Below are 13,768 nucleotides of genomic sequence, written 5' to 3'. Positions count from 1 at the left end.
ACTGCTAAAGCCACTGGCTTGTATACAAGTCAGTGGCTAAAGCGAATGTTTCATATCACTCCGCAGGGGGTCCGGTCTTTTGTCACTCTAATCAGCTGCTGTGATAGACAAAACCTGTTGTCCTGGCTAGCCTACCTAGCTGTTGCCTAGCGGTGTTCCACAACGGCACTGTTTTGTTTTGCGCAGCAACAATCTTAACATTAAATAGGTCTAAAGAAATGACCCCGCATGTGTGAATCATTTAAGTATATCCATATAATAAGCGGGTTAACTTTCGGCGAGTCGGTCGCTTTGTGGAATAGCAGCACTTCAGAGAGAACAAGACCCCTCCGCTCCGCGTCGGGGTCTAAAGATTCTCTCTGTCGTGCTGCTATTCCACGGTAGCGACCTTCTCGCCGAACGTTAACCCTTACATAACCTGACTTTCAATTAATCACTTGGCTTCAGAAGTCACTCCGAATATGAAAGCTACAACCCTCCCGAATGAAAATGTATGTACAAAAATAAATTGCATGCACCAAAGAAAGATTGACCCTATTGAACACAGACAGGGCAGATTTTCACATGACAAAAGTTTATCAGTATCCTCAGTATTGATTTATATTTGCATTCTCATTTGCAAAGTTGCATTTTTAACAACATATTTTCAAGTTTTCTCAGAGGAGAAACATAGGCAGGCACGGAGGTGCCGACTGGATCTATCCCAACAGCATTTGGTCTCATTAAGAGGTCACTCAGAGGAGGGGGAGAATGAGAAAAGAAAACCCACATTGGCAAAGAAACATAGGCTACTGTACGTATACTCCCTTTCATCTCCAGGCTGCGGGTCAATGCAGCCACCGACAACACTGAAAGGTAGGCTCTGTGGAAAAGGTGGAGGAAGAGGGGGACAGGGAGGAGGAGAGGCGGAGGAGGCGTCTAGGCTTTATGTGATCAAACAGCAAACTCTCAAAAGGTTCCGCAGCAAAGGAGGAGGGCAAAGCCAAGATCAAAGTCAAACCGATTGGCTAATGAAGTCTGTGTTGATGCAGAACACGTCTGTAGGAAAGGGTGGATAAATGAAGATCTCTGCAGAACCAACCTTGCATCATGCATTCAGCCCGGCCCGGTGATCCAAAAGCCCCCCACACCAGGGGCGGAGCTATAGGAGGGGCGAGCAGGGCATGTGCTCCGGGGCCCCGGGCCTTCTGTATTGGTGGTGGGGGCCCTACTATGACCTTGGCAAGCTGAGGGGGGGTATCAGTGTCATACCCTGGAGCCCTGTGCGCACTTGTTCTGCCACTGCCCACACCCCACCTAAAACATAAAATGAAATGACGATCCAGTTCTGCACCTCCTACCCCTGCCGCCCGCCCGCCCGGCTTCCTTGCATGTATTAATCTTTGACCTCACATTGTGATCGAGGTCAAGTGTTTGGTAGCTATAGGCTACTGAGGCTCGACAGTGGTCCGGAGATACCTCGGGGCATCAGAATGCCTGCTGTAAACCCAAATACTAAATATGCAACCTCCGGTTCTCGGCAATCCGTACAGATTTAGTTGAACATTCCTTAATTCTTGACAGTAATATGACACCACCTGAGACAGGTTTTTCATTTCTTTAATTATTTTTGTTGGGATCGGAACATAAGAGTGAATCACAGGATAACACTGAGACAGGATGCTTAATGTAACCTGCCTGTCTAACAGGCCTGTCACATTTACATGTTGTACACACTTGAAGAGGCATATGTAATATATATATATATATATATATATATATATATATATATATATATATATATATATATATATATATATATATATAAATTTCTATGGAAACTGCCACAAACAGCGACGTCTCATGTCGGCTCATTCAGACCCGACCTGTCACACAAGCAGTAACACTGCCACCTGCTGGTCAAAGTCAACAAAGCAGTTGGGCAACTACAGGGCCTTGGGAGTGGATTTAAATGGCAGACATTTGCATTAAATAAACAGTCCATAATGTTTCTGCTGGTATAACTTAAACTATGCAAACAGCGGGAAATAAGTATCAACATGCCTTTTAAAACTCCATTTCAATAAACTTAACTAATGTGCCTCATTTGTAAGCAAATGCATTCACGAAGGCGCGCACACACACACAAAAAAAACCACAAACACACACACAACTTCCTACCACACAAGTCAAACGCCCTTCCTTCCTGTAGCCAAAGTGAGAACAAAACACACAAAGGCTCTAAAGTAAGATGTAATTTCTACACTCTAACCACCTGAAAAGATAGTTCTCCAAAGCCGTACTCGGACCAAAAAGCTGTTTTATGTCCTGGTAAGCTTAAGAAGTCACAGTTTTGGTTGAAACTAAACTAAGCAAACTCCTGATAAAAAAATGTCTTAAACACCAACGGCAGACGTCTGACACTGATAAAGCTTACTGTTAACTGTAGCGTTGTTATGCATGCTGGGAGTTTAAGTGAACTGTTACAATGCTGTACACGTCATACCCAGGTTGTAGTGCAAAGGAATTTTAACAAGAAAACAAAAAAACACAAACATAAAGGATAACACAAACAAAAAGGAAAGGGAAAATCCTAAAAACTTCACAAGTTACGTTTCCATGATATAAATGTCAAATAAATATCGCCATTCCAATATGAGGACATTTAAACAATATTTTCAACAAAATAATTCATGTGATTCACCATCTGAACCTGTTCTTTGTTTTCCGTTTCACTGAAAACACAGAGGGGGGAAAAACAATTTGTAAAACATTTGTACATCAGCACTAAGGACATTCAAAGTAATAATTCTAATTTTGAAAAAATAGTGTGAAGTTGTCTTACATGCTGCCTTGTCATCTTGGCAAGGAGCAAGGAGCCAGTCCTTTGTTGGCTTATAATCTTGTTCTGGGAAAAAACAAATACAAAAGACGGATTTCTAGGTTGCACAAGAAAACCTAAAAAGACAGTTTAAAGTAGGAGTACTGTATAGGGCAGGGGTCCCCAACCTTTCTGGGTCTGAGGGCTACCAAGGGCTATCCGAGGGCTACTGAGGGCTACCCGAGGGCTACTTTTGTTCAAAATCATCTATTGATGTCTTAGCTTCATTCTCAAATCACACTATTATTGAATGATAATGTGCTTATAGGTTATGAAGAATAAATTATCCCATATTTAAATAAAAAAAAACATTAACTGTGACTAAAATCTGGTAGTCGTCATTGTTTATTAACATCCTTGGTGGGCACCTCAGAAGCTCTTGGAGGGCTACCTGGCGCCCGCGGGCACAACGTTGGTGACACCTGCTTTAGGGAATTAATGAAATGTAAACACAACCAGACACATCCTTCACTTGTCAGAAGCTGGAATTTACACCATTTTTAGAGGGACTTTAAGTCAAGTCAGCAGGGGGGGGGTTGTGGCTGGGGCCGATCGATTAGACCAGTGCTTCTCAACCTTTTTTGAACAAACACCCCCTTGGCCTCCGAACGCCCCCTTGAGCTCATAATAGACAAGTCATCAGCTGGGAAAATTAGGCCTTTCGTCCTACCGCACTTTTCTCTGTGCATTACTGACCAGAAGCCCTATTGGAAGAAATTGAAACATGGGGCCACGCCAATTTTTGCTCAGAATTCAATATGGCCGCCATTTTCCAAAATGACTTGTTTTCATGCATTATTACATTGTACTATAAGGTGATATTCATGAACGATTAACATCTTTCAGCACTATTCTGTCCTATTTCCTTACATACATGTTTACAAAGGTTGACTAAACTAAAACAAATGAAAATAAAGTTGGCCACCTTGCAATATTCAAAGGAAAGTGCTGAAAATAATGATTGAAATGCACATAGAGAGTCTATGGCTGGGAAAATTAGGCCTATTGTCCTGTCAGGGTTTTCACAGTGGATTACAGACCAGAAGGCCTATTGAAAAAGAACTTGGGGCCATCTATGTCCTCCAAAATTCAAAATGTTCTCTGTTTTTCAGAATGGCAGACTTTCACACATTTTTCTCAATACTGTAAGGCCATAATTATCAATAAAGATTACCTATTTTTCAGTTAAATTGTCCTATCTCCTTACAGACGTGAGTATAAAGGTTGTCAAGAAAAAGGCATGAATATATTTATCTTGGCACTTTGAAATATCCAAAGGAATGATGTCAAATTATTGAATTTCACAAACACAGTGGACTGCTGAAAAAAAGGCATATTGTCCTGCCAAACTGTGTGTGTGTGTGTGCGTGCGTGCGTGCGTGCGTGCGTGCGTGCGTGCGTGCGTGCGTGCGTGTGTGTGTGTGTGTGTGTGTGTATGTGTGCATGCGTGCGTTTGTGTGTGTCTGAGTGTGCTTTTCTCAAGTGTGTGTGGCCAGTGTGCTTCTTACACTGACATAAACACATTAGACCGTGTGTGTGTGTGTGTGTGTGGGGGGGGGTAGGCGGGACCGAATGATGTGGAGGAGCGGGGGGATGAATGNGGGGGTGAGCGGGGCAGAGTGGGGGGTGGGGGGAATGAGTCGGGTTGAATTAGGGGGTGGGGGGCAGAATAGTGTGTGGGGGTTGAGTGAGGTGGGGGGCAGAATAGTGTGTGTGTGGGTGTGGGAGGGGGGGGGGGGGGTTGACCTGCCAAACTTTTCACATTGGATGGGGGTGGGCGAGTATTTTGTGGGGGGGTGGGGAATGAGTCAGGTGGGCAGAATTGTGGGGGGTGAGTGAGGGGTCGGGGGGGAGAGTAGTGTGTGGGGGGGAGATGAGTGAGGGGGTGGGCGAGGCAGAATAGTGTGTGGGGGAAAGACACTGTAGAGCAGGGGAAAGATGAGCAGGGGAAAGATGAGCGGGGGATACGTGCGGGCACACACGCACGCACACTCACCCTTGCTTTATGCAAAAAAATGTAGGCCTGAAAAACTTTTGGTCAGTAATCTAATGTGAAAAGTTTGGCTGGTCAATAGCCTTTTTTTCAGCAGTCAACTGTGTATGTGTAATTCAATCATTTTCTGACAACAATCCTTAGGATATTTCAAAGGGGCAAGATATATATTTACCTCATTCTGTTGCCAACCTTTGTATTCACGTCTGTAGATTGGAGATAGGACAGAATTTCACTGAAAATAGGTTGCCTTTATTGATAATTATGGTCTTAAGGGCCGTACACACACATCGCTGCTATTTACTAGCTTCTCACTTGCTCGCCTACTCGCTACTCTATCATGGAACGTTCGCTGAAAGTTCCCGCGGCTTTAATTGCCAATGGACAGGCGAGAAGTACCAAACTCTTCTTTCCAATTGGTTACTCGCTTACTCGCCTCGCTCGAAGATCAAATATTTTCAACTCGGGATCCGCCCACATCGCATCGCTTGTACAGTACTCGCCTGCTAGTCTCGCTGGAACACATTGACATTCTATTGAGTTCATTCGCTGAGTGAGTAACTAGCAGCGACGTGTGTGTAAGTCCCTTTACAGTATTGAGAAAAATGTATGAAAGTCTGCCATTCTGAAAAACAGAGAACATTTTGAATTTTGGAGCACATTTGAGATGGCAACCAGCTGGAGAATCTTTTTCAATAGGCCTTCTGGTCTGTAATCCACTGTGAAAACCCTGACAGGACAATAGGCCCAGCCATAGACTCTCTGTGTGCATTTCAATCATTATTTTCAGCACTTTCCTTTGGATATTGCAAGGTGGCCAACTTTATTTTCATTTGTTTTAGTTTAGTCAACCTTTGTAAACATGTATGTAGGGAAATAGGACAGAATAGTGCTGAAAGATGTTAATTGTTCATGAATATCACCTTATAGTACAATGTAATAATGCATGAAAAACAGTCATTTTGGAAAATGGCGGCCATATTGAATTCTGAGCAAAAATTGACGTGGCCCCATGTTTTAATTTCTTCCAATAGGGCTTCTGGTCAGCAATCCACAGAGAAAAGTGCGGTAGGACGAAAGGCCTAATTTTCCCAGCTGATGACCTGTCTATAAGCCTGACAATGCCCCCTTACTATTAAAAAATTAAATGGACTAATGCCCCACAATGGCAACTCAGCACCGCCCCCTCTCAGCGGAATCCTTCTCAACGCCCCCTTAGAGCTCCCCAAAGCCCCCTGAGGGAATCTACCGCCCCCGATGAGTAACACTAGATTAGACCAAGTCTGTCTTGCTGAATTATTGAAAAACATGTTGGGATTAACACAGACATACACATGCAGTACAGTGGACCACAACAGGTTGTCAGCCCCCTCTACTGAGAACCATTAGCGCCGCCCTAGCCAAGTTGAGAAGGTTACACATTGCCACAGAAAATTGTCCATTGGCGTGGCTCTAGTAATTCACACAGATATTAAAACAAGACAAGAGGCAGTCGTGGCCTTACGTCTATGGAGGTGGTGTTACGATCAGTGTTAACAACTCCATCCATGGCTGAAGTGCCCTTGAGCAAGGCACCTAGCCCCATATTACAGTGAATAACTAACTAAATGCATAAGCTACAGTAAGTGTAATGTAATGGAAAGTTTGATGTAATTTATGCTGGTGGTTGTTAAGTAGCTGGTAATATTCATCAAGAGTCAAGACTTATGCAGAGCACTTATTCTCCTGACCTCCACATTATTTTTTCTTTTTGTTTGTTTTTATGTTTGTCTTGCCTCTATAAAAAATACCATAAATAAAAAGTATATATAAAAGAAGACTTATGCAGAGGAGATAAATAATTTCTTTTTGTGTGTGCGTGTGCTGGTTTCCAAAGGTTCTATGAGTATATCCAAAGTGTGATTTGCCGCACTAGAACACTATTGTATACATACAGTACATACTGTAGTACACAACAGTATTGTACAAGCTAACCAGTACAGTGTCACACCGTCTCCAAAGGTTCTATGAGTATATCCACAGTATTCGCAGCACTAGAACACTAAAGTATACATACATACCGTCTCCAAAGGTTCTGTGGGTCCTCCTCTTTAGTGAGAGGATGCGTTTCCTGCCGCTGGGGTAGACTAGAGCGAACTCTCCTCCGTCCTTGTTGTCCTTCATGTCCTCAGAGCTGGGCACCTCGCCCTCTACCTGCCGGTGACGACGGGACCTTGATGCCTGTGTGTGTGTGTGTGTGTGTGTGTGTGTGTGTGTGTGTGTGTGTGTGTGTGTGTGTGTGAGTGAGTGAGTGAGTGAGTGAGTGAGTGAGTGTTGGTGGGGGGTAAAACATTAAAAACTCTGTTTAAAAGTGTTAACTGAGGACATTTATGTGACTTTTGTGTTAAATATTTGGAAAAATCAATAAACACTATTTTTTTAAAAATCTTAGATTCTTAGACTCTTAGAAAACTGTTAGATTTGCTCTTACAGGTCATTCATTGTATACACATCAATACCATTTAATATCGAGTTGCCTTTGTGGAATAAAAAGGCAGTGAGCATAATACAGTCACCTACCTCAGCAAGATGTCCATAGGATTTCGATTTGATGGAAGCCAACAGCTGTGCCCGTGCTGAACACTGGGATGAGTAGAGGAAAAGACTGTTTAACCCACTGATGATGCTGCATATAGGCTATATTGACATAGGCGCCTGGAGCGACAGAGCCGCAGCATTCGGGCTCATGAGATTTGAGATATTTTATTTAAAAATGTGGGTATGTTAGAGCTGAATGAACACATTCTAATGCAAGAGGAGCGTCTCCGCTTTTAAATGCAACTCATGTCATGTTTAATGTGCTTCAGAGGCTGAGATCTTTAGGTTTCTATAGGCTGAGGGCACCTTTCCCCAAAAAGGGCTTAGGCATTTACAGTAGCAGGTGTTTTTTTTTAATGGGTGCCTTAGGCTGAAATGGGTTGGTATATCTGTCAAAACTGGATGTGCAATTTCAGATGGTGAAATTGTGAACACTGTAATGGTGTGTGTGTGTTTGTGTGTGTGTGTGTGTACGCATGTGGAGGGGCAGGGGGCGTGTGTCGGACAGCCGTGGCCTAGTGGAGATGGATCAGAGGGTTTGAATCCCACCCTTCCACTCCATATCTCACTCCATGACTGAGGTGTCACATTCCTACCAGGATTGTAACTAATACCCTTTAAATAAGTAAATAAGTTGCTGTAAAATGGGCTACACTGTGAGTGTGTGTCTGAGAGTGTGTGCTTGTGTTTCTTTGTGAAGTGCGTGCGTGCGTGCGTGCGTGCGTGCGTGCGTGCGTGCGTGCGTGCGTGCGTGCGTGCGTGTGTTTTAGCCATGATGAAATGCTGAGGCTCTGTTCTGCGTGGCATACTCACCATCTCACTCTCTGATGCTTCAGCAGGATCTGCACAATCTTTGCTCATCTTAAAAAACAGGAAAGATGACGCAGCCTCTGTTAGTGTGCTACATCACTAACACTAACATCTTGCAGAGGTAACTTGCGTCACACAAGAAAATCGAAGCACAAGATGTGCACAACCAGTAAAACATGAATGCGCGTATAAGTAATATAATAATTTTCCTCTCAGTGTGTTCAGTACTTATTTATAGTACAGTACTTAGATTTATTAGTATTAGAATTATTAGCACAGCTCAGCATAATCACTGGAAGTAAATAGAACCATTAGAATCAAGCCACAAGCAAACACTGGACAGAATTAAATAGCCATTTTGCACTCAGATGAATTTAATATTTTGAAGAGGTTTATAAAGTACATTTGATGTTTTATTTGGTTCCATAGACTTCCATTGCTATGCTTAAATAGCTATGACTGCTGAAGTACTAGGCGATGCAAACTTAACTCAGAGAAAGAACATCCCATGTATTCTCAAATTGTACCAGGGCTTAACTACATATGTATGAGCAATTTCCTGAAATGAGGTGGCCTGTATCTTTACAAACAGCTGACAGGCCCTGCCATGGCCTAATGGGGTAGGGCAGGGGCTCCCAACCTTTTCCAACTTGGGGCCCACTCGAAATGGTCAAAAATGTTCGGGGCCCACCTCTGACCCAATTAAGAATAAAACTTAAATAAATCAACAACAACACACACCAAAATATGGTTATTATTTTTGGAAAATGATTTCAAGGCCCACTTGGAATACCTTCAGGGCCCACCAGTGGGCCCCAGCCCATAGGTTGGGAATCACTGGTATAGGGCACTGAGTTACTATGCTGGCGACCTGGGTTTGATTCCGGCTCAGGTCATTTGCCGATCCTTCCCCGTATCTCTCTGCCCTCTCATTTCCTGTCTCTCCTCCGCTTTCCGGTCATAAATAAAAGGCAAAGAAACCCTAAAAAATATATATATTTTAAAACAGCTCACATTTCTGGTGCCTTGGGAGCCCCGGCTCTCTTCATAGTCCTCAGCACAGTCCTGGATGAGCCTGACAATGTCCCGCTTAGTCGCACTGATGCTCGACGTCATGGACAGGGAGGCCTTCATTTTCTCATAGCTCTCCTGAATCAGCCTCAGGCTCTGATTGCAGATGGCACACACACACACACACACACACACACACACACACACACACACACACACACACACACACACACACACACACACACACACACACACACACACAAACTCGAAAAACCTCCAAGTAAGCATACATGTTATTAAAAATCCCTGAAATGCCACCTGAATTTGAAAGCACCACCCTCTTTGGGAACATGCAGTAAAAATAAGTAAACACACACAGAAATAAACAATGTCGGATAACATACAGACACAGAGTTGTACATATTTAGGGACATTTACACATTCAAGTAGCGTAAAAGTTCATTTGCGCAGAAAAGATTGCACACATCTGAGATCCTGGCCATTCTAATGAGGCATGGTTTGTTAAATTAAAAATAAACATATCGACATCAACCAACACTGCAATAACTTATAGGATGATAATTGGAATGTGTGTAAGGTGTAAGTAACAAAGCTTCGCCAATTAGAATGGCCAGGATCTTGAAAAGGGCTGGACACAAAATGCCACGTCATGGGACACTGACAAGTCAAGGGTTGCATGAACATTTAATTGCAAGCTGAAATCGGCAGGAATTCTCCTATAAGAGCTGAGATATTGTTTTGTTTTGTTTTTTTTTAGAAGAAAAACTTGAACTCACAATGGTGGAGTCTGAGCTGAGGAAAGTGCTTACTCCTTCTGGCTGGACAGTGGGCAGTTCGTCCACATGCTTCTTCTGACCAGGAAATTTCTTCTCATAGGTCAACTGCAGGTGTACAGTATACACTGTGAGTTTAGGCAAGGGGTGCATGACATTTGTGTAGACTTGGGTAAAATAAAAAGTAATGATGGAACTGTTTACTAAAATACTTCAACATAATACAATGGTATTCCTAGAAGAATGTACAAAACACAAATAAAATGGGCGACAAGATGAAAGTTGTGGGGCTGTATTACGAATAGATTCCTCAGTAAAAAGTAGCTATTTTCTTTATGACAACAAATGTCTTTTTCGAAAACATAAGAATAAGAGTTTCATAAGAAGCATACCGGTATGGGCAAAGCAGCGTAACAGAATGCCTTGCCGTGCAGAAGTTTGGAGTAAACATAGATCACATCATAGTGTTGCCCTCGCAATGCGTCGCGGATAAACTCCTGAATCTCTCTCCAGTCCTTCAGTGCAACCCAAATCTTTAAAACACATGAATACAGTCATCATGTCAAGTCAAAACCATTGTCACATTATTTATAGGAAACATTATGACCAATGAGAGTACTGATGAAAACCCTGGTGTGTGTGTGTGTGTGTTCAAAGGATAATCACCTGTTCTCGAGGCCAGCATAACTGCGTGTAATACAGGCCGTACAGCATGTACAGAGCTCCCACTCGGACCTGGAAGTTGTAAGGGGGCACCAAGTAGATGTAGCCCGTGAAGAGGGCCTGTCTGACGAACGTCCTCATCTCACTCCGCCCGGGTATACCACTGAAAACAACAGTGGTTTGATGATGATCAAGTTAGTTTATAAGAAAAATTCTAGAATCTCTTTTTTAGTAATATAGGCCTAATAGGTCAGTCAAAAGAGTAGTCTGGTGGGTCCACCCTGGGCAGCTGACAGCTTTGGCTGGGCCCAGGACAAAGTAATCTAAAAGGGGCCCCCACCCAATACATAGAGCGTAATGAGGACCCATGTCTGGGCCCGGGTCAATGTTTGTCCCCCCTTGTCAGCTTACCTACCCACCACTACCTGAGAACACTTCACCAACAGAATGGGTCTTGAGGCAGGGCCTGTGCCAAGAACCTGGCTATGTCCGAGCGAATTTGCGGGCCAAACTCAATATATATATATTTTTTTTTTACAAAAATGGACTAAAATTGCTTATGTTTAAATGAATGTCTAAACAGATTCCCATCATAGTTCAAATGTGCCTGCACATTCTGTTGCATTTGAGTGTGAGATGTTTCAATGGCCTGGGCCCACTCATACTCCTGTGATATACAAATGTTAATGTTCAAATCTTAATACTCTATACAGTTATGGTGTATGTGGGCCAACTGTAATACACATTTGAAATGATCTGGCGGGCCAAATAAAATGGCTCCGCGGGCCAAATTTGGCCCCCGGGCCCGAGTTTGACATCCCTGTGGTAAATCATCTGATACGACATGGATTTAGGCCCTACTTATTTTCTTAACTAAGTGGCACCTGTGGGACATCTTTTCACAGATTTAAAACTTTACAGCCAGGTTCATCACCATGTTCTTGATAGGCTTCTCCCCAGGATGAAAGATCAGGGTTTTTTATGTTTAAGGTAGGCCTAAACCAAGGTTTATACCACAAAGGCTCAGGAGGCATGACATACAAAACACACAACCTCATTAAAATAGATAGGACGTGTGGACAAGACAGCCCATGCATTCCTACTAGTGAATTGATGCGAAGTCCATTTCCCTCCAAACAGCTGAAAATCGCTCATAGCGCACACTGTTTGTCCGCTGGAAACGTCCCAGCAACTCCTCGATGTCCTCTTTTAGCGGTGCCAAATAATGGTCTGTGCTCTTCACTACAAAGCACCAAAGTTACAGTGTAAAACAATGTCATTACATTAGCAGGCGCCATTACCATTCGCAAACATTTTACAATATACAATGGCAATGTTTTTTGTTTTTTTCCAATCGCGTGGAGTAGCCTATATTTTTTCACAATGGCCGCCCAAAAATCTCTGGACAGGAATTGAACTAGTAGCTAGCTACTGCTAACAGGCTATAAGACCATCTATGAAACAGCTTTCAAAACTTTAACACACACTATATAATACAACATAATTGTGTGTGATGCTTTGCAACACTACTGTAGGCTTTAATACAGAGTAAAGTGGACATGAACTGTCTAATATATAAGCGAGTTGTTTCAATTTTACCCTCTGGCATGGTCTGGTCTCATCCGGTGTAGGCCTTGTTCAGATCCTTGTCAACGAGTGTGGGCGAGATCAGGCCTCGCCCCCACCCTAACCCACCTGTCTCTAATTGATAGGCCTACTAATTAGCATCCACACTGCTGCGGAAAGACTGTCAGGGCCATGGAGGTAGTGGTCAGGGCAGGCCAAGCAGGAGATAGGAAGTGTTTCTTAATAGTAAAATATGTATGATAGACAACTAAAATACTCATTGTGCACACGTTTTCAAAACCTCCCTTTTCACATAAGTCACTAATCTGCATTCACTGTGTAAAATTATGTAATTAACTTCTTCTAATGAACTTGAGTAATGAATTTCTTTTACCGTTGTATTTCCATGGTTAGAAATATGCCTAGTTGACTAGTAGGTGTGCGGCAGGTCTGTCCAGCAGAAATGCTCACTCCCGTTTTAATAATCAACAGCACAACTTCATCAAAACCTTTACACTTGCCAACTCATTTGCACTTTAGCATGAAGTACTACATCAGGGATGTCAAACTCAAGCTCGGGGGGCCAAATTTGGCCCACGGGGTCATTTTAATTTCCCCGACACACCTCTTCAAATGTGTAGTCTTATTACAGCTGACCCACATACTGTATACCAGGTGTGCATTCCAATATGCGACCTTGCGTCCTCCACTTGTGCTTGTGGCCTCACTGACAACAGCATTACATATCTATATCTCACAAAAGCTCAATTGTAAAGTCATTTTCTCATTTGCAGCTGGGATGATGAATGAAAAACAGTCCCCCAAAAGTTGTTGTGGCTAGGCTGACAGCTGGGAAACTTTGTTTTCTCCACAGAGGAGGGGCCAGGAGGCGGAGCGAGGCCACAAGCACAAGTGGAGGATGCAAGGTCGCGTATTGGAATTCACACAGGGGTCCCCAAACTAAGGCCCAGGGGCCGGATACGGCCTGCCACTGCCCTATGACCGGCCCTCCACCGCTCTGCACCTCACCATATGAACTGGCCCAAAGAAGCAATCCTCACAGGAAGAAAAACAAAATTATATATATGTATATATATTATATATATATATATATATATAAATAAAATATTTTATTTTGTTTATCACCAGGCCTTCCTACAGATTAATTTTCACTAACCTAGTGTGAATCTCCAGAAGTTTCTTGTCTTGGTAGTTTCTCATCTCACTGTAAACAGGCCTACCATTTCTATCACTCATAAACTGTCAATCACCATATTCTAACCTTTCATTGCTATTTTTACATGGTTATTAGAAAATAAAAGGATTACCTGTGGTATTTCAAATTGAAAAACATGCGAGGTACTCACTTCTTTTGCAAGTCACTTGTAGTGATGAACAATTTTGGGTTAGAAATTATGGCTTTATCAGGCAATGGCATATACAGCCCACATGATTGATCCCCGGCCCTGATCACAGTCAGGAACGATAATGTGG

The 13,768-nt window shown here is 42.9% G+C and overlaps 1 protein-coding gene across 3 annotated transcripts; it reads right to left on the bottom strand.

Moving 5' to 3' along the window:
• Positions 1–649: 649 nt before the first annotated feature.
• On the bottom strand, positions 650–12,777 carry snapc1a (small nuclear RNA activating complex, polypeptide 1a). 3 transcript variants are annotated; one of them, XM_063223577.1, is made up of 11 exons: positions 12,308–12,777; positions 11,812–11,950; positions 10,712–10,871; positions 10,438–10,578; positions 10,082–10,153; positions 9,255–9,407; positions 8,244–8,291; positions 7,413–7,475; positions 6,914–7,073; positions 2,825–2,887; positions 650–1,038 (listed from the first exon to the last, which is right to left on the bottom strand). In XM_063223577.1, exons 1-11 carry the CDS (start codon positions 12,315–12,317, stop codon positions 995–997), a joined length of 1,053 nt encoding a protein of 350 aa, XP_063079647.1. In that variant the 5' UTR covers positions 12,318–12,777; the 3' UTR covers positions 650–994. The 3 variants fall into 3 exon arrangements, with proteins under 3 accessions (XP_063079647.1, XP_063079645.1, XP_063079646.1); XM_063223575.1 differs by having other exon boundaries at positions 10,049–10,153; positions 12,308–12,776; XM_063223576.1 differs by lacking the exon at positions 650–1,038 and adding an exon at positions 1,584–2,714 and having other exon boundaries at positions 10,049–10,153; positions 12,308–12,774.
• Positions 12,778–13,768: the final 991 nt, after the last annotated feature.

Source organism: Engraulis encrasicolus, chromosome 18 (genome assembly GCF_034702125.1).
Source record: "Engraulis encrasicolus isolate BLACKSEA-1 chromosome 18, IST_EnEncr_1.0, whole genome shotgun sequence".
NCBI lineage: Eukaryota > Metazoa > Chordata > Actinopteri > Clupeiformes > Engraulidae > Engraulis > Engraulis encrasicolus.
Note: the sequence above shows the minus strand (reverse complement) of the source record. Positions and strands in the feature narration are given on the sequence as shown.